At 32.6% G+C, this 20,459-nt stretch overlaps 1 protein-coding gene across 1 annotated transcript; it reads left to right on the top strand.

The window, feature by feature from the left end:
- Window positions 1-12,322: 12,322 nt before the first annotated feature.
- On the top strand, window positions 12,323-19,948 carry LOC132629953 (threonine dehydratase-like). The gene is made up of 9 exons (XM_060345388.1): window positions 12,323-12,853; window positions 13,629-13,808; window positions 15,369-15,516; window positions 16,258-16,583; window positions 17,589-17,837; window positions 18,505-18,578; window positions 18,688-18,805; window positions 18,917-19,051; window positions 19,556-19,948. The coding sequence occupies exons 1-9, from the start codon at window positions 12,419-12,421 to the stop codon at window positions 19,694-19,696; spliced, it is 1,806 nt and encodes a 601-aa protein (XP_060201371.1). The 5' UTR covers window positions 12,323-12,418; the 3' UTR covers window positions 19,697-19,948.
- Window positions 19,949-20,459: the final 511 nt, after the last annotated feature.

Here is a 20,459-nt window from a genome sequence, read left to right as displayed (position 1 = left end):
GATCTTAACAACAAAAGGGAAGTTCAAAGTTTGACTGGTCGAGTAGCAACGCCATCTTGATTTATTTCGAGATCATCAGAGAGGTGCCGTAAATTCTTCATGATACTAAAAAAGCAGCAAGGTTTTGAGTGGACGCCAGAATGTAAACAAGCATTGCAAGAGCTAAAGAGGTATCTTTCAAGTCCGGCATTGCTGTCAAAACCTAACTGTTACACCCCGTATTTTTGGACTAGGAAATTGGACCGTCCAACATGAGTTAATTTACTCAAGCCCGGAGAATTTGATCATATTCAAGCATGAAACGAATAACTCGGTGTGTACAAGGAATGAAGTCCCAAAATTATTTAAGACGAAAAAGTGTGACGACGGTGATTGGGAATGATATTTTATGTGTGGAAAATAAAGTTATGGACTAATGCTATATTACATGAGAATGTTAGACCCCGTATTTTTATACGTCGAGTTATTCGCGAAAGAATCGTCGTGAGATAGAAACCTCGGATTTTAATTTCTAAACTAGAACTAATCGGTTACAAATTTTACTTAGTATAAGAATGTTGTTGGAAATTAGGAACTACTTAATTGTGGTGTTAAGTAAAAATTAGTGGCAACAATGAGTCAATATGAACATTAACATGCCATGTCCAAAAGATGACTCAAAGTCATCTAAAATAAGGTTATTATGGAAGACAAACAAATATGCATTTAAATGTGATTCATCCACTACACTTTCATTATATTGTGGACAATTAAATTGGAAGAAATATACATGTATATTCGGCCAAGGAGCTGAAATTTAGAGGAGGAAAAGGTTAGTCATGCAATTGAATATTGAAGCATGCATTACTTTATAAAAGTATACATTATTTTAGGAAGACATAACATGGTGGAGGGATCATTTCACATTAAATATGGATCATTCATCTTAGAATGATTAAAATGGTCAAAGGGTGGTGTGTGAATCATTCATAGGCCAAAAATCCTTACTCTCTACTTTATGTGATTTCCGTATTTGTGCCTTTAAATTCAATATGTTGGAACCCTTATATGATTGTCATACAATTTAAAGTCGCTAAAATTGATTTTTAAAATCCAACTCGTGTGAAAAAAAAACGGACCAAGAAACTATTTTGGACTCGGAACGATGGACTTAGGAAAATTATTGGACTAAATTGACATTATTGGAACTTTGAGACTGAACTGCCTGGGACCGTTTTTTGACTGTTTTAAACTTGCGGACTGATTTTTGATATTAAGGACTTATGCAAATATGTATAAAAAATAAGATTGAAATTTTGGCTAGACAAAGAATATAATTGATAGATTAATAACATAGCATAATTAATTACGATATATATAAATATATTTCTCATAACTTAAAATTTCTTTTCTCAAAAAATATATTTATTGGGTGGACTTACGTGGAGTCCTACCTAGGCTAAGAGTCTTCGGGTATTAGCTTAGGTGTTCAAGTCCGACTCCCATGCTCAATTTTGAGCTGAATTATACTTCGACGATTTCTTAAAAAATGAAATTTTGCATGTAAATGACACCCTTTTATTGCGGAAATCTATACTTAAACAATTTTTGTCCAAAACGATTTATAATCATAAGGTAAACTATTAGAACCCGTAGGTAAACCGCAATTGAACGGATTCTTAATAGCATGGTGCCTAACACCTTCCCCGAGGGATCACCAGAACCCTTACCCAGACTTTGGTAGGTTAGGATTCTTTTAAATATTTTAAATGGACCCTTTTCGAACTGGTTTTCCTAATTTCCTAACAAGTAGGTGGCAACTCTAAAATATGTCCTTTAGAGCACCATTAAGTGGTTGGCGGATTTTTTCGACTTTTCCGGTACGATTCACAACCGTATTTACCCGGGACACCTCCCTCCTTTCATGAGGTATGTGCAAGTCGGTTAAAACTTAGAATTTCCCAACGCTCGCTACACCCACCTCACTACAATATCTCTCACACTCTATTTTTCTTCACAGACTATGATATACCTCACTCCACTCTATAAATACTCATATGTATTTGTTTGAGAATGGCGTGTTTGTAAACTGATCAGGGGCTCCCTTTTTATAGGGATGAAGACTGCCCGTATTTCTTCTTGGCATTGATTGGTCGGTGCAAATTTTTTCAATAATTGTGTCTGCCAAATGAAATTGCTATAAATTGTTTTCACATATTTTGTATGGGGACTGGACCCCACAAATCTCTCCCTCCAGACCCAACTGGAGGAAGGGGTAACACCGGGTTTCTAGTTTGAGTGTATGCCGATAGGTTCTTTGCACAATTCGAAGTTGTCTCTCGATACCACCTTGATCAGCATATCTACATGGTTTTCACTCGTGTGAACCTTCTTAACCTGGAAAGATTCGTTCTCCACTTGATCACGAATCCAATGATATCTCACGTCGATGTGTTTTGTTCTCGCATGGTACATGGAGTTCTTACTCAGGTCTATTGCACTTTGACTGTCGCAATAGACAACATACTCTATTTGTTGCAATCCAACTTCCTGAAGAAATCTCTTGAGCCATACTATCTCTTTGCCAGCTTCAGTAGCTGCAATAGACTCTGCTTCTGTTGTAGACAGTGCGACACACTTCTGCAACTTTGACTGCCATGATATAGCTCCCCCTGAAAGAGTAAACAAATATCCAGTAGTGGATTTTCTGTTATCAAGGTCACCTGTCATATCAGAATCTGTATACCCTTTCAAAATTAGATTTGGTCCTCCAAAACATAAGCATTCATCTGAGCTTCCTCTTAGATACCTGAGTATTCACTTCACAACTTCCCAATGCTCTTTTCTTGGATTTACGAGAAACCTACTAACAACGCCGACTGCATGAGCAATATCCGGTCTAGTGCATACCATTGCATACATCAAACTTCTGACTGCAGAGGAATAGGGAAATTTGGCCATTCTTTTTTTTCTCCTCCGTTGTTGTAGGACACATATTCATGCTTAATTTCAAATGACCAAGAAGAGGTGTGCTAACTAACTTAGCATTCTTTATGTTGAAGCGCTCCAATACATGTTCAGTGTAATTCTCCTGTGACAAGTAAAGCTTCCTTTCGTCTCTTGAACGAGTAATCCTTATGCCCAAAATCTGCTTAGCATGACCCAAGTCTTCCATTGCAAAAGACATACTCAACTGTTTCTTCAACTCGTCAATCTTGGAAGCATTCCTGCCCACAATCAACATATCATCCACATATAACAAGGGGATGATAAAGTCATCATCAGAAATTTTTTGTGCAAACGCACAGTTATCTGAAGAAGTCTTCTTATAGGTTCGTTCCCTTATAACAGATTCAAACTTTTTGTACCACTGTTTGGGAGCTTGCTTCAATCTATAAAGACTCTCATTAAGTTTGCACACATAATTTTCTTTACCTTTTGCCTTGAAGCCCTCAGGTTGTTCCATATAAATCTCTTCTTCTAAGTCACCATGACGAACAACAGCCTTCATATCCATCTGCTCAATCTACAAATCAAGACTAGCAGTCAAACCAAGTACTGTACGAATGAAGGACATTTTCATAACATGAGAAAATATTTCGTCAAAGTCAATACCTTTCCTTTGACCAATTCCCTTAACAACAAATCTAGCTTTGTACCTGGGCTTTAAGCTGTGTTCTTCTGCTTTAACTTTGAACACCCACTTGTTTTTCAAAGCTATCAATCCTTTAAGAAATTTCACCAACTCATAAGTATGATTCTCATGCAGATATTTCATCTCATCTTGCATGGCTTCAATCTATTTATCCTTGTGCTCATCTTCCATGGCTTCCTCATTACATTCAGGTTCTCCCCCCTCAGTGAGTAATACATACTAATTAGGTGCATAACGAGAAGAAGAATATGTTGTCTAGTAGACCTCCTGAGTGGAATATCTGACTCGTCCACAACTTCGTGAGTAAGAGCATCTACCTCATCAACATCAGCATCGTTATCATCATTACCATCAGCATGCTGATCTGGAACATGATTCTGTACATCATCATCATTAAGCCCACCAACGTCATCCGCATTTGTATGAGGAACTTGATCAAGATTAACTAAACCTTGAGAACTTGAAGATTTTAGCTTCTCCGCTTTGTTAATATCTTCAATGGTTTGATCCTCCACGAAGACAACATCATGACTTATCATAACTTTCTTCTCAATTGGATCATATAGCCTGTAACCAAACTCATCAAAGCCATAACCAATGAAGATGCACTGCCTTTTCTTGACAACTAATTTTGACCTCTCATCTTTATGCACATGTACAAAAAACTTTGCAACCAAAAACTTTCAACTGGTCATAGGAAACATCCTTGCCATACCAACTCTGTTTGGAACATCACTTTGCAAAGCAACAACAGGAAATATGTTAATAACATATACAATGGTCAACAAAGCCTCACCCCAAAAGGATTTCAGCAACTTTGCTTCAGAAATCAAACGTCTAATTCTTTCCATTAGGGTCCTGTTCATCCTCTCCACCAAACCATTAAGTTGAGGAGTCTTAGGAGGAGTCTTCTGGTGTCTGATACCCTGTTGCTTGCAGTATTCATCAAACGGTCCTCAATATTCACCACCGTTATCTGTGTGAATACACTTCAGCTTCTTTCCTGTTTCTTTTTCAACTGAAGCCTGGAATTGCTTAAAGACACCGAACAATTGGTCTTTAGTCTTCAAGATGTAGACCCAAAGTTTCCTTGAACAATCATCAATAAAAATATCAAAATAAAGTGCATCACCCAAAGTCCTTGTCTTCATTGGACTACATAAATCTGAATGCACCAACTCAAGCAACTCTATCTTTCTTGAGGGAGGATGAGACTTGAAAGAAACTCTATTTTGTTTTCCAGCCAAGTAGTGCTCACACTTTTCTAATTTAGCACTTTCGAAATTTGACAACAATTTCTTCTTGGCCAGAACATTAGTCATTTCTCGCTAATGTGACTAAGCCTCTAATGCCATAATGTTAAAGAACTATTGCTCTCAACTGTATTCACCATATCAACATAGGTAGAGGCCGTAGTTCAGTATAAACCACGACGCTTTTTGCCACAAGCCACAATCATGGAGCCTTTAGTGAGATTCCACTTTCTAGCACCATTGGTACTCACATATCCCTCATCATCCAAAGTACCAACAGAGATCAAGTGCAAACGAACATCAGGTGCATGTTTTACATCGTTTAAAACTAGTTTAGTTCCAATACTAGTTTCTAACAAGTTGTTCCAACACTAGCCACCCTAGATACAGTCTCATTACCCATACTCAAAGTTCCAAAGTCACCCGGAGTATAAGATGAGAAAAATTCCTTCCTTAATGTCATATGAGATGTGGCACCACTATCCACAACCCAGCTTGACTCATCGTGAGCAATATTTATCAAATCCGCATCAAGGATAGTAACGAGATCTTTTGTAGTGACGGTGGACGATTTCCATCTTCTTTCTTTTCCTCTTTATCTCTATTCTCCTTTTTTAAAATCCAGCAGAACTTCTTTGTGTGCCCTTTCTTCCATTTTAGTATACCATTCGAAGATTCATATGTAAGTTTATAGCAATGAATAACTTTTTAGTTTTAAAGATAATTCTCAATAAGTGTTTTTAAAGATGATTCTCAGTAAGTGTCGACATAAGAAAAAAAGATTAAATAGAGGTGAAGAAGTTAATTTGATCAATTATTATTCAACTCAAACCAAGAGAAGAACATTGTAGACCTCTACAAGTTTGTGCATGACGAAAACTTTAGCTATTATGAAGGAAAACGTTCCTTCTTAAATTTTTTAAGTGAATTTTCTTAACATAAATATAGGGTTTTGTTCAAAGCTAGTGGGTTATGTTCAACCCATTAACTAGAGCTTTATCTCCGCCCTGCAACCTTTTGCCTAGAATGCACTGTTGTTCGAAAAACTTGGAAAGTTATTTCGAAAGTCTGTAGTCGCATCTATAATGTTGAACAATTTAGATGTATGTTCGAAAATTTGAAGGTCAATGTATCTCACTTGTACGGTTCACTTTACCATTAATTCCCAGTAACAAATTGCAAATACAATACCAAAATGAGATTGAAGTCGCATTATAATACTTGCAATTCACCTAACATTACTTGAATACAATATTCTAATTGGAAGCTGAGGTTCATCTGAATTTAGTACTTTGAGCGCAGAATATAAATCATTAAAATTGTAATAATAGATGATCTAGACTTATAATTTTAAACATACAATGAATTGAATGCTAAATTTTCATAAAGATCTAACACAGAGAGCCTAAAATTCTGAATCCGCCTCTACTTCTAATCTTAACCAAAGTCTATTGTTTTCTATTCAATTTAATCATATTCTGCTACTCATTTCAAGATTATCCCTGCATATGAATTATTAAAAGATCAATAGCACATTAATGGTAAGAATGAGAAGTGAAAGACGCAACTTTTTCAATGATCAAAGTAAACAAAAGGGTAGGTTCATCGAAAAAAGACAATGGACAGCGACAATTCAATATCATCCATAAGCCAAATACTATAACAGTATATCATGATTGCTGTGAATTTTTCTTCTACTGATCTCTAGTTTTGAGGCACGTGGCAATCTCTTTCACCACTTGCCTCTATTTTCTAGTATTTGGTTCTTTCTAAATTGGTGATGATGACGTCTCCCTAATTAGCACATTTTTCTTACATTATTAAGCATACTCGATGATAGTAATATATTACCAAGACTTCATAGATCGGTGGAACCGGCACTCTGGCAGTGACAAATTCGAGATCTAATGAATTTGCACTTATATGTGTCAATTTCTTTTTGCAAACGTATATTCCGGCGATTGTTTGTGAATTGTTTTAGTAATAATAATAATTATTATATCTCAATCTCTCCTAATTAGGTTCGGTTTTATGAATTTTCACAAATTATAATTTTTAATTGAATTCATTTTACACGTCCTTATTTTAAAAAAAAAAAAAGGAAGTGGGATATTGCGCCAGGTTTTGGCTGTAGTACAAATTGTAGTATCTAATAAGATCATTTACCTATTATTGGATTTGATTCAATAAAACCTGTCATAAAGAAATAGTTCTTTGATCACTGAGTTAAGTTGATCATTTAGCATCAAGGAAATCAAATAAAACTCATCCTGTCGATGTATTATAAACATCATATTACTTATAGCAATACTAATATATGAACTACCACTTATTTGATCGTAATAGTGACTACATCTAATTTAGAGATTGGTCAAACCTAACTTGATAACACGCATATAAAATTTTCGATCTTAAATGCTTTGTAAGACGTTCTTTTTGCTTAGTTATCTGTCAATAAAATAATTATGAATCCCTAACTCATTTCATTCTAAATCTTTAGTAAGGCAACACACCTTTTTCTTAAAATATTAAATTACTATCAAGTGAGCCAATAACTTGTATATATATCATATATTAAACTGATAAAACCACAAACTACACACTAACTGTAAATTAATTCTACGGAAAAGGTCCAAAAATACCCCTGAACTATTGAAAAAGACTCATAAATACCCTCCTTCCACCTTTTGGTCTAAAAATACCCTTCCATCCACCTTTTAGGTCTAAAAATACCCTTAAGGTTTGTTTTTGGCTCAAATATACCCCTCAAACTAACAAGTTAAAATTAACTCTTTTAAAAAGCCAAATGGCAATTTGTAATTGGTCAATAATAAAATTCCGTAATTTTAAAAAAAAATCCAAATTTAAAAAAAAAAATTGCCAATAATAAATTTCCAGTAATTTAAAATTCCAGATTTAAAAAACAAATTGCCAATAATAAAATTCCGTAATTTACATATTTTTTTTTAAAAAAATTGTGTGTTTTTTTTTTTTGCATTTCGTGAATTAATCAACGAAATATGTTTTTGTTTTTGCATTTCGTGAATAAAAAAACGAAATAGGAAATTATAATTTTTTTTTGCATTTCGTGTATTAAAAAACGAAATAGGATAAAAAAAAATTATTTTCGTTCATATAAAAACGAAATTGGAAAATTGGACAAAATATATTTTCCAATTTTGTTTTTATATGAACAAAATTAATTTTTTTATCCTATTTCATTTTTCAATACACGAAATGCAAAAATAAATTATAATTTCCTATTTCATTTTTTTATTCACGAAATGCAAAAACAAAACATATTTCGTTGATTAATTCACAAAATGCAAAAAAAAAATTCAGTTTTGTTCATATTTTTTAATTTTTAAATTAAATAATATATGTGTCCAATCACAAAATGTCATTTGACTTTTTAAAAGAGTTAACTTTAACTTTGTTAGTTTGAGGGGTATATTTGAGCCAAAAACAAACTTTAAGGGTATTTTTAGACCAAAAGGTGGAAGAAGAGTATTTATGAACCTTTTTCAATAGTTCAAGGATATTTTTAGACCTTTTCCGTTAATTCTATTATCCCTCCGGCTCTACCTCTACATGCACTTTCTTTTCATCCCCCGTGTGATAGAAATTCAAAAAAATAAATCTAATGGATACTGCTGACATGACAAGAGATATAGCGGTCCACAGTAGGGACCATAATAGAGAATAGTGGCGGTCCACAGTAGGAAAGTAATGGTTAATCATTCATGATGATGATGGTTGGTTTGTGCGATTTGTCATTTTGAGTCGTTTGATTTGATTTGATATGTCGTCAATTACCTTTTCCATCTATGGTAGGGGCCATGCCCCTGGGATTTTCCAAAAACTTTACAATGGGTGCATGTGAGGAGATATTTTATTATAATTATAATTATATTATGGGCCTCATCATTTCATGCTCTTCCTTTCTTGCTTTTTTCTTTCACGTTTTTTGTCATTTTTCTTTCCTCTTTTTTGTCATTTTTTTTTGTGTATCAATTTTAAAATTAATTTTATTATATACATATCAATTTTTTAAGATATTTTTTCGTTTTATTATTTACCTTTTTAATTTTTTCTTAAAAAATCAGTTAAACTCCGTATAAGTTTAAAAGAAAATAATTCGCACTAAAAAACAATTAATGTAAAAACTGATAGCCAAATATGAAGCTATATTTTGTACCCAAAAAATTTAAAGTTCTAAGTGTCATCAAAGTAGACCCTGAATTTAGTGATGTACAAAAATCGGTTTAACCGATAAACTGAACCGAAAAAAAGAAGCTATTGGTTTAGCAATCTATTTGGTTGATGATTTTTTAAGTTCTAAGTTTTATGAACTTAAAATTTGAAATCGAGTAAACTTAGAACTTAAAAAATCATTAACCAAATAGATTTCTAAACGAATAACTTTTTTTTTCGGTTCAGTTTATAGGTTAAACCGATTTTTGCACACCACTAAATTCAGGGTGTACTTTGATGACACTTAAAACTTTGAATTTTTCGGATACAGAATGTAGCAACTTCGAACAATATATACCAAAAGAAAAAGGAAAAAAAGAATTCCAATAAATTTTCTAAGGTGATTTTACTTTTAAAAGCATCCTACATTCATTTTTGCTTATCAGTTTTTGCATTAATTTTTTTTTTTTGGAGTACCAACTATTTTCTTTTAAACTTTTATGGAGTTTAAGTGATTTTTTTAAGAAAAAATGGAAAATATAAATAATAAAACGGAAAAATATCTTAAAAAATTTGATCTGCGTATAATAGAATTGATTTTAAAATTGATACAAAAAAAGAAAATGAGAAAAAAGAGGAAAGAGAAATGACAAAAAACGTGGAAGAAGAAAGGAAGAAGAGGAAGAGCATAAAGTGGTAGGGGCCACAATATAATTATAATAAAATACTTCCTCACATACCATGTCATATTTATACCTCACCCATTGTAAAGTTTTTCTGGATTTTCTTGTCCAATTTGACAACCTTTTCTTAGATTTTTTTAAGTTTGCTTCTGGATTTACTTTTATTATGTTCTCTATTTTAAAAATCATGATTCTTGTTTCTCCCCCAAGAGTCAGTCACCAAGACATCTAATGAGGAGGAACCCTGAGATTTTTTGTTCATATCTTCATTCTTCTCTTGGCAAGATCCATAGAGATCACACCATCCGAAGCAGAATTTGATAATGAAGTTCTAAGAATTTCTCAAGAATCTAGAAGGAAACTAAGTAGAAACAAGCCTTGAATTTCTTTATAAAAATTAATGCCCATAGCAGATAACTAGTTCATGATCCCCTGAAAATTATTCAGATAATCTGTCATCACGAAACCATCGTGGTATTTTAAACCCAACATCTGCTTTATCAAAAACATCTTGTTATTTCCAGTTTTTCGAGCATACAAACTTTCAAGCTGCTTCCATAGGGTCCGAGCATGTGTCTCCCCAAAAATAAGGTTCAACACATTATCGTCAACCCACTGTCTAATAAAGCCGCAAACCTCGTTGTGTAACAAATTACACTCTTCATCTGATTTATTATCAAGCTTTTAGTAGCAAAGATTGGTTGATGAAAATTCTTGACATAGAGCAAATCTTCCATTTTACCCTTCCAAATGGCATAATTTAAGCCACTCAAAGTAACCATTCTACTAGTGTTGACTTCCATCGTTTATCACAAATATAAATACTATTTATTAGGAGACCAAAGTAATTCTTTTCTGTTGTGGAAGTTCAGATTCTGTTACAACCACAGAGCATAATCAGACAGAACCTTGACTCTGATACCACTTGTTGGGAATAAAATAGACTTGCAAAAATAAGATTCACGGTATTAGTAATAAACGCGGAACACTAAGTTATGGTTAAATTAGCAAGAATAAAAAGAAGAAATAATGACACCAAGATTTTACGTCGAAACCCTTTCGAATAAGGGAAAAACCTCGGGCCAAGAGGAGCAACTGATATCACTATAGTAAGGAATTTTACATTGTGTAGTCACGAGTATAAATACTCCAAAGACCACTACACACTCAAAAGAAATAATACTCTTTTAGTTTTCGCACCTCACTACAATATCGCTCACACTCTATTTTTTCACAGATTATTTTCTTACACAGTCTAGGGTATACCTTACTCTGCTCTTTAAATACTCAGATGTATTTGTCTGAGATTGGTGTGTTTGTAAACTAATCAAGTGCTCCTTATTTATAGGGATGAAGACTGCCCGTATTTCTTCTTGACATTGATTGACCTATGCCAATTTTTTTAAGAATTGTGTCTGCCAAATGAAATTGCTGCATTTTGTTTTCACTTATTTTGTCAAAGGGAAGAAAATATTTCCCTTAAATCATGGATAGGGGTGTACAAAGTAAACTGACAAACCGCACCAAACCGATAAATCGAGTCAAACCGAGAAAAAAACCCGACTAGTGGTTTGGTTTGACTTGGTTTGGTGTTGAGAAAAAAAACCCGATCATAATTGGTTTGGTTTGGTTTTAACTAAAAAAAAGTCAAACCGAACTAAACCAACCCGATATTACATGTATTCAATTTTTAAAATATTTTATACATAAAAATATTTATTTGTAATGGAATTTATAAATATTTCTTATATTTTTTCGTAGTTTTTATTACCTATTATCATATTATTCAAGCTTGAACTTGGAATTTTAAATGTCAATAAGTTTTATATCCTATGAATATTTGTAACTCAAATAAAGTTCAAACCAAAACCAGCTCAACACTAACGCTAACAAAAGAAATTCAATTTACCACTAGGAATGACAATAATGTTGGATATCTATTCTTTAGTTTTGCATAATTAGTTTAGAGAGTGAAAATACATAACTTAAGTTTTTTTTCTTTGTCATGTAATTAATACTTATTAGCCGTGCTTATTTTAGCATGACTTAGTATTTTTAGATTATGGTCATTTTCTTTATGGCTTGTTAATTAGCAATATTTATTTTAACCGATTTTATTAGTTTTTGTTGAAATATTTTAATACAATATCATCACTCTTCTCACATTTTGTGTTATTTTCTTAAGAAACACCTTAATTATATAGTTGTATCTTACTAGGACAGAAATATTTGAAGTAAAAGTTATATGTATTGTATCAAGACTATTCCGAAAAAAAAAAACCCGAAAAACCCAAGAAAATCGAATAACCCGAGAATATCCGAGGTTGAAAAAGCTGAATTTTATTGGTTTGGTTTGGTGTATAAATTTAAAAATCCGACGCGATTAGTTTGATTTGGTGTTTAAAAAATCCGAACTAACCCGGTCCTAGTACACTCCTATGAATATGGGGACTGGACCCCACAATATGTACAAACATTTTAGGTGAGTCATGAGTGTGTGCATGAAGTTCACGTAACTCCCTTCTTCTAATTTTACGCCTATATATACCCCCTTCTATTGAGTAATTTAAATCGCAAGTGATATCAGGAAAATAAAAATTTATCTATCTACTATCATAGTGAGTAAAGATTTCGATCAATTATAGTAGAAAAATATGGTTGCTCTTTGTCTAGCTCCAACACATAATTTTACCAGCAACCCCAAATCTACAACAATTAGTCGAACCGCGGCAATTCCTGCTGGCCGCAATGACACATTTAAAATATCGACTACTGGCCGTAACATGAAAATGGGTGGCTCAAGGGTGAGACCATCGGCATTGCCGTTGAAGATGTCACAATTAATTTCTCTATCTGACTCTTCAGCACCGGTGGTGAGTGCTCCTGCATCCTTGCAGGACATCGAGGCTGGAAAATTGATAGAGAATAATCCAACGGGTGGCGATAGTGAAGAATTGTTCCAGTACTTGCTTGAAATATTGTCTTCGAGAGTGTACGATGTTGCTATCGAGTCCCCGTTGCAGCACGCTACAAAGCTTTCAAAGAGGCTTGGAGTTAACCTTTTTATCAAAAGAGAGGATATGCAGTCCGTATGTTTAATCTTTCTAAATTAGAAATTATTGAATTTGAACTTAACATTTTAATTTTATGATAATTACATAAATATTATGACATGTTTTAAATCTGCGTGGTGTCTTAAAGAACCTGTTTGGTCAAGTCGCCTAAATCAGCTTATTTTGAGAAGTACTATTGCTTTTGCAAAAGAGCTTTAAGAAAGTAGCAGTTTGTACGTGTATAATTGGCTATACCATTTGAGAAGTATTTTTATTAGTTTGACCGATGTTTTCGAAAAGAGCTTTTGAAAGCTAAATTGGGACGCAAGGAGTAATTAATTTGGAAAAGATGAAGTTTTGATATGGATAATTTTATCCTAAAATGTTCAAAAGCACTTAGTTTTGGGAGATACTATTTGTTTCAACTTTTTCTAAAAAGCCAAAAATAACTTCTATTACTTCTCAAAAATGCTTATTTATTTATTTCTCACAAGCTTGGCCAACAAAAAAGAACAAGAAAGAAGAAGTTCTTGTAGTTGGAAATATGCAAATATTTCTGCATTGTCTGTGACTAATTAACACAATCAAACTTTTCTTTAGACTATAACAATCATCATCTATAACAATATTTCATTACTATTAGATGTCAAATGTTTCTTAAGAATCGATTTTTCATATTATTATTATTATGTATATTATATCATATGTTCTTTATAATAGTATATCGCTATAGCTGTTAAAAAATATCCTAACAAATAACATTATATTGTTATTAAAAGACTGCATTACTAATGTATTGGCATTTTTATAGGTGTTTTCGTTCAAGCTTAGAGGAGCTTACAACATGATGTCCAAACTTCCAAAGGAGCAATTAGAAAGAGGGGTTATAACAGCATCAGCTGGAAATCACGCACAAGGAGTAGCATTAGGTGCTCAGAGACTTCAATGTACTGCTAAGATTGTCATGCCTGTTACCACCCCTGTGATCAAGGTAATAAATAAGATATACTGCAATATTTTAATTATATAAGACTTTTAATTTAGGTGACTTTATTTGATCGGGTAAGAATTTAAAAAGAAATGAAAGACTTTTGGAAGTACTTGTGATCTTTGGTTATACTAATATTTACGTGGATATAAAATCCTGAAACTAGTCCTAAAAATGTTATGACAATAGCAGTGTTTTAAAAGGCAAATAACAAATCGTAATATTGCATATTTACTATTTGAGAACATCGTGAGGGTAAATATCTCTTAATATTTCTTTTAAAAATACATAGCTGAATTGTACATTTCACTTATCTTTGGTCTTTTGTCCTATGTATCAAAATTGTCATATTTTATTATTTCTCTATTTGAAAGTAATTTTATTTTATTCATGAAGGAGTTACATTTTAATTATAGTACTGATAAAGCTTTATTGATTGTTTGCTTATAGGGAGATAAAATGGATAGTTTGATAGTAATATTGTTTCAAGAAATTGTGACTTTTCATTGTTTGAAAGTTAAGAAGTTAGAGTTAATTTGCATTTCATAATAGCTTTTATATCATTGTATTGTTTATACTTGTAAAGTTATGTTATATATAAATACAAATTGTAAGTGGTGTATTATCGATTGCTTTAATTAGTATTTTGTGATCAGGATCAAACACATCTATATATATATATATATATATATATATATATATATATTATTTTTTCATTTATTTACAGTTTTCTTTTATTTTTTATGTAATTTTACCTATTTAAAAATATTTATTATAATTATATTATTTTATGAAATATTAAAAATTAAATACTCATGGGGCTTACGCCCCGTGCCTCGGGGCTTACGCCTCGTCAAGGCATATATAAAACGTCCCACCTTCCGCTCTCGCCTCTTAAAATACTGGACGATAGGTGACTATAAAATGTTCTCATCAAGGAAAATGAGAAGTTTATGTATTCCGTAGGGTCAGGTGACAAGATTATCCCATGTTAATATGGCCCGCCCAACTTTCTTATTCATTAACTAATTCATCTTGACCCATCCAGATTCAGTCTATCTAAAAGTTAGACTCTTTTGATTCATAAGAAATATTGTCAATTTTTTTTTTTCGATCTGTTATATATAGATATAATGAAGTAGAATTTTTTTTATTAGTTTTGTTTGGTAATCAAACAAATTGGAGTAGGTAAAAAATGTCCAATGAAATAAAAACTTGGTAAAAGTTGGACGAGTTGAGATATGATTTATATTTAGACATTAGTCGATCTTGAGCAAACTCGTTTCAACGCAATTAACTTTTAGGCAGAGTTGTACAATGACTCATTTATCGATTTATTCTATTTTGATCCATCCAAATCCAGCAAAATCATCCATTTGCCACTCCGGCTTAAGTTTAGATTAAATTATTTTCATAATTAGAAAAATGTCATTATTCTTCTTAAAATAGTCTAAAAAGAAAATGAGATTGTCACATAATCCAGAACAGAAAGAATAACTTATTATGAAATTATTTGTTTTCTAAAAAACAAAACCATTTTTTTTTTTTTTTGCAAATGAACAGAGGGAAGCAGTTGAAAACTTAGGTGGTACAATAGTACTTGAGGGTGACACATTTGATGAAGCTCAAACATATGCATTGAAGTTGGCTGAAGAGGAAGGTCTCACATTCATCCCACCTTTCGATCATCCAGATGTCATCATAGGCCAAGGTACTAATAGGGGCGCAGCCATCTTAGGCCAAGCATTATTGCATTATTTCGCTTTATCGGAAAATTTTACTTTATATAAATAAAAAGAATAAAGTATTTTTGTCCTGTTTCAACGAGGAAAAAACATCTATAGAATTATACTTTTAAGAAAAGAAGTCCTAAATTGCCTCTGTGTTTTGTAAATATGTCTAGTTTTGCCCTCGCTGTTAACAAACTGACATGTATTTGTCTTTATTTTCTTACTCCGCTAACAAAATTATTAAGATAATTAAAAAGATAAAAAAAAATGGTTATTTTTTCCCGCAATTTAATACTGTAGGCTAATGATGCTCTTATTCACTAACGGGTCCATTTTGAACTTCAATTTATGCCTATTAAAACCACAAAATTCAACTTGGTAATTAATTAAATCCCCCTACTTTTTAGCATCCTCTTCCCTCCGCTCATTCCTCTAATGGCTCCACAAAATCTTTTGCTATTGTAAAATGTAAATATATTTTTAGAAACGAAAACTCGTTAAAAATGTCACAGTAACATACCTGAATTTCCTTTCATCAATAATATCGATTTAGTGGTCGTAAGCTTATTAAATCTGATCTAAATTTCAATTTGTCACATGCCAAAGTGTTCAATTTCTGCGGATTTAAAGAGCCATCAATCACTATAATCTGTGATTATTTCATCTATTTACTTCTTTAAATGCTGACACTGCCTATGAAAAACTTCTGCATACGCATTTAGGTACAATTGGAACAGAGATAAACCGTCAACTTAAGGATATACATGCAGTATTTGTGCCTGTTGGTGGTGGGGGTCTATTAGCTGGTGTTGCTGCCTTTTTCAAAAAAGTTGCCCCTAACACAAAGATCATTGGAGTTGAGCCATTTGGTGCAAGTTCAATGACATTGTCATTGCATTATGGAGAGAGAGTTAAGCTGGAACAAGTTGATAATTTTGCTGATGGTGTTGCTGTTGCACTTGTTGGTGAAGTGACTTTTCGTTTAAGCAAGGATTTAATTGATGGAATGGTACTTGTTGATCGTGATGCTATTAGTACTGCAGTAAAGGTTAGACAAACATCTTTTGTCATACACACGACTTTAGACGTTTTTTATATTTATCCGGTATGCGCTTCGGCGCTCGATTAATTTGAATTCGTGCCTTGTAAAGGTTAATAAAGGATAAGCGCTCTCTACTAGAATTTTTCTGTTTCTGTTCTCAGGACTTGAACCTGATACTTTTGTTTAAGGTTAGGATTTTTGTCATTCACAAGGCTTGAAACCTAGGCGTCTAGTTAAAGGTTGATGGATCTTGTCCATCTCACCACAACTCATAATGCTACTTTAGATGTGAAATAAAAGTATCCTATTGTAATTTATGTATCCTAGCTGCCTTTTCTTATGAAGGTATTATTTTTAAGAGGAAAAATGATCAAATTCTCCCTTGAACTACTCCCTCCGGATCAAAAAAAGAGTCCACTTAGCAAATCAAGAAAGAATAAATCTTGTTTTTTCATATTTGCCCCTATTAAGTGTTATATGATCAAATCTCAATGCCTATTTAACTAGGGGTAGTTTAGTCAAATTATCTATTTTTATCTAAGAGTTAGTATTTTCTTAAGGGTGTGCAAATAGCTAAGTGGACTCTTTTTTTTATCCGGAGGAAGTATTAAAAACTGAACATTATTGCCCTCCGTTATTTTTAACCCCAATAGAGGTCAACTAGAGGATAATTCTAAATCATAGTCAAAGGTTTAGGGGTAAAATTTGAACTTTTTTCTCAAAATTTTTGGAAACGTGGATTCCAATCATTTCAATCCAGAGTTTCGTTAATGGTAAGGGCAGAACGATTTATCAACGGCAAAGGTATGAATGAACCAAAAGTATAGCAAAAAGCAAAATTGAACAATTCCAAATAGTACATAGATAAATTTGAACGTTTTAAGTTCTGTAGTATAGCAAAAAGCAAAATTGAACAATTCCAAATAGTACATAGATAAATTTGAACGTTTTAAGTTCTGTAGAGTTTTCCATGTAATTAATTGTTCGTTTATTTTTTGTCTCAATGCATAGGATGTATTTGAAGAAGGAAGGAACATATTAGAGACATCAGGTGCACTTGCCATAGCTGGAGCAGCAGCATACTGCAAATATTATAACATTAAAGATGAAAATGTTGTAGCAATTGCTAGTGGAGCCAATATGGACTTCAGCAAGCTAAAATTAATAGTGGATTTAGCAGAAATTGGTGGACAGAGAGAAGCTTTGTTAGCTACTTTTATGCCAGAAGAACCAGGAAGCTTCAAGAAATTCTGTGAACAAGTAAGTTACTTTAGTCAAATTATATCGATCTATGTTGTTCGGATTCTTTAAAAATGTCGTTGAGTGCGTGTCGGTACATTAAAAGTAGTGTATTTTTGAAGGATACGATACACGTGCATCAGTATTTAATAATACACTTTTTTGCTTACTACTATATATAGGGGTGGAAGAATTAGTCTATGAAAATATGACATCGGTCTAAGTTTGGGCGGGTTAATGACCTATTCTTTTATTAAGTCATCTCATTTTGGTCAACCCAATTCAGTCCAATTCAAATTTTTAAAAAATGTCGTCGGGCACGTGTCACGGTGTCGGTACTCCAAAAGTAGTGAATTTTGGAGGGTACAACATGGGTGCGACAATATTCAAGAATATACATTTTGCTTACTATTATATAGGGGTGGCAAAATTAGACTGATGAAAATATGCAAGTCTAATCCGTCTACGTTTGGGGTGTTAATGACTCGTTCATTTATTAACTTAGCCTATTTTGATCTCGAAAGTTCAGTTCATCTAAAAGTTGGACTGATTTGGGCGAAATATGTAGCCTAAATTGACTCAACTCATTTTGATCCACTCAAATTTAGTTCAACCCGTCCATTTAACACCTCTACAGTACTACTATTTCTTTTTGGTATAAGAAACTGACTTTTAACTTGAATTGCAGGTGGACTCTTTGAATATTACTGAATGCACGTACAGATATAGTTCTGGAAGGAAACAAGCTCTAGTTCTGTACAGGTAATTAAAGTTTCCTTCAATTTTAGATTGCTTTATCTTTGTTAGCAGATTTTTTTTTATTATTGTATCTAAGACTTTAGCTTTATTTATTTGTTCATTTAATGTGCAGTGTTGATGTTCATGAAAAATCGGATGTTGATGCAATGTTGGAGAGGATGAAATCATCACAATTTAATACTGTTAATCTCTCAAATAATGACTTGGTGAAAGAACACATAAGGCATTTGGTAATATTATTAGTCCTTAAATAATTCATTTTGTTATCATGTGGCTAACTAGTTTTGAATAAAATCATATCAATTCTTGCTTTCTATGTGGATTTTTTTTTTTTTTAATAGATGGGTGGCAGATCAGATCCTAGTAATGAGATTTTCTGTCAATTCATATTCCCTGAGAAACCTGGAGCTTTGAGGAAGTTCTTAGATACTTTCAGCCCTTGTTGGAATATAACTTTGTTCCATTACCGTGAACAGGTAATTAATTACTAATCACAATCTTCATTTTTTGGTTGGACTTAACTTATATGACTTCCAATGAAAATAGGGTAATATTTATACTAAAGTATAATTAAACTACCAGAAGCATGTTGCATATGATGTTATTTTTCTGGCAATTAGTTTCACTTATTATTGACGGTTATATTTGCAGAGTACTTATAATTATCTTTTGAATTTAATTTATATACACCGGTAGTATAAAGAGTTTTTATTTTATCATTTCTAGGTGTAATTTAACTTTTGTTCGGAAGGTCTAGCAAGTTCCTTTTCTTTCTTCAGACCGATTACTCGTTTATTCACTATTGCTAACTATTATAGGTGGATGACGCCCCCGTGGCACTAGTTAAAAGTACCTTACAAATAATCTGATTGTATACACAGTTTAGTACACAAAATTTAAATTCTTATCCTTTAGATAACGTAATAATATAATATCTTTTGCTAGTGTAAGTAACTTGTTATTTTCTATTTCCATGACAGGGAGAACTTGATGCAAGTGTGTTAGTGGGATTCCAAGTTTCACAAGGTGAGATGAAAGAGTTCCAAAATCAAGCTGACAAACTTGGTTATTCATATGAAATCGAGAGTCTCAACGAGGCTTCCAAACTTATAATCGAGTGAAAAAGAAAATTGGTGTTTTAAGTCAATAAACTTGCAATTATTGCAAATCCTACCTTTCTATTGGTATTTTAAATAATCGTGGTGTAAGTGCCTCTTCTTAATAATTTATGAATTAACTTGTGGTAAGTTAATTTCATCTCAGTGGAAGCTAGTTGTAGATTAGGGAGTAATCTTGATCTTGTGTGAATAGTACTACAAGTATCTTATGTAATGGCCTTTCAGTTCCATTAAGAAATAATTTGTTATTGTCAACTACTTTTCTAAACTATTATAAGTTGAACTGGACTTGTGTTGACTTGCTGGTAGAAAAGGCATTTGCTGGCGATTATACTGTAATGGATTTTAAAATCATGAAATTTTCATCGATGAAATTTGAAATTTCATGATAGTGATTATTTTTCAATTACAGAAATTGAAAAATGTCTAATTTGTGAAGTTCAACTGAGCATTCATTTATTTCTCTAATTTATTTTTTTCTCCACTTCTTTTCTCAGCTAGAATTTAGCCTTATTCATCATTTAGCATCATGTTTTTTACTCAACATAATACCGAGCTTACAATTATAAGATAACATGAGAAGAATGTAATGAAAACTTTTGTTAGAATTACTTATAAATTAGAGTGTTAATGACAAAAAGTAGGATTGATCAAACTCTATTGAACCTGACTCATAGTCAGCGTATATCAAAGAATGACTCTAGTTATCAGCGGGGTGTTTGAAAGTGAAAGCGAAAAAATCATTGCGTATATTCCTAAAAGAAAG

This window comes from Lycium barbarum, chromosome 3 (genome assembly GCF_019175385.1).
Source record: "Lycium barbarum isolate Lr01 chromosome 3, ASM1917538v2, whole genome shotgun sequence".
NCBI classification, from domain to species: Eukaryota; Viridiplantae; Streptophyta; class Magnoliopsida; order Solanales; family Solanaceae; genus Lycium; species Lycium barbarum.
This window is presented reverse-complemented; position numbering and strand designations above follow the sequence as displayed.

Coding starts and splice junctions, on each gene's coding strand:
- LOC132629953 (XM_060345388.1), top strand. CDS start 12,419: ATGGTTGCTCTTTGTCTAGCTCCAACACATAATTTTACCAGCAACCCC. Junction 15,517..16,257: donor AGATGTCATCATAGGCCAAG/GTACTAATAGGG, acceptor ATACGCATTTAG/GTACAATTGGAACAGAGATA. Junction 17,838..18,504: donor TCAAGAAATTCTGTGAACAA/GTAAGTTACTTT, acceptor CTTGAATTGCAG/GTGGACTCTTTGAATATTAC.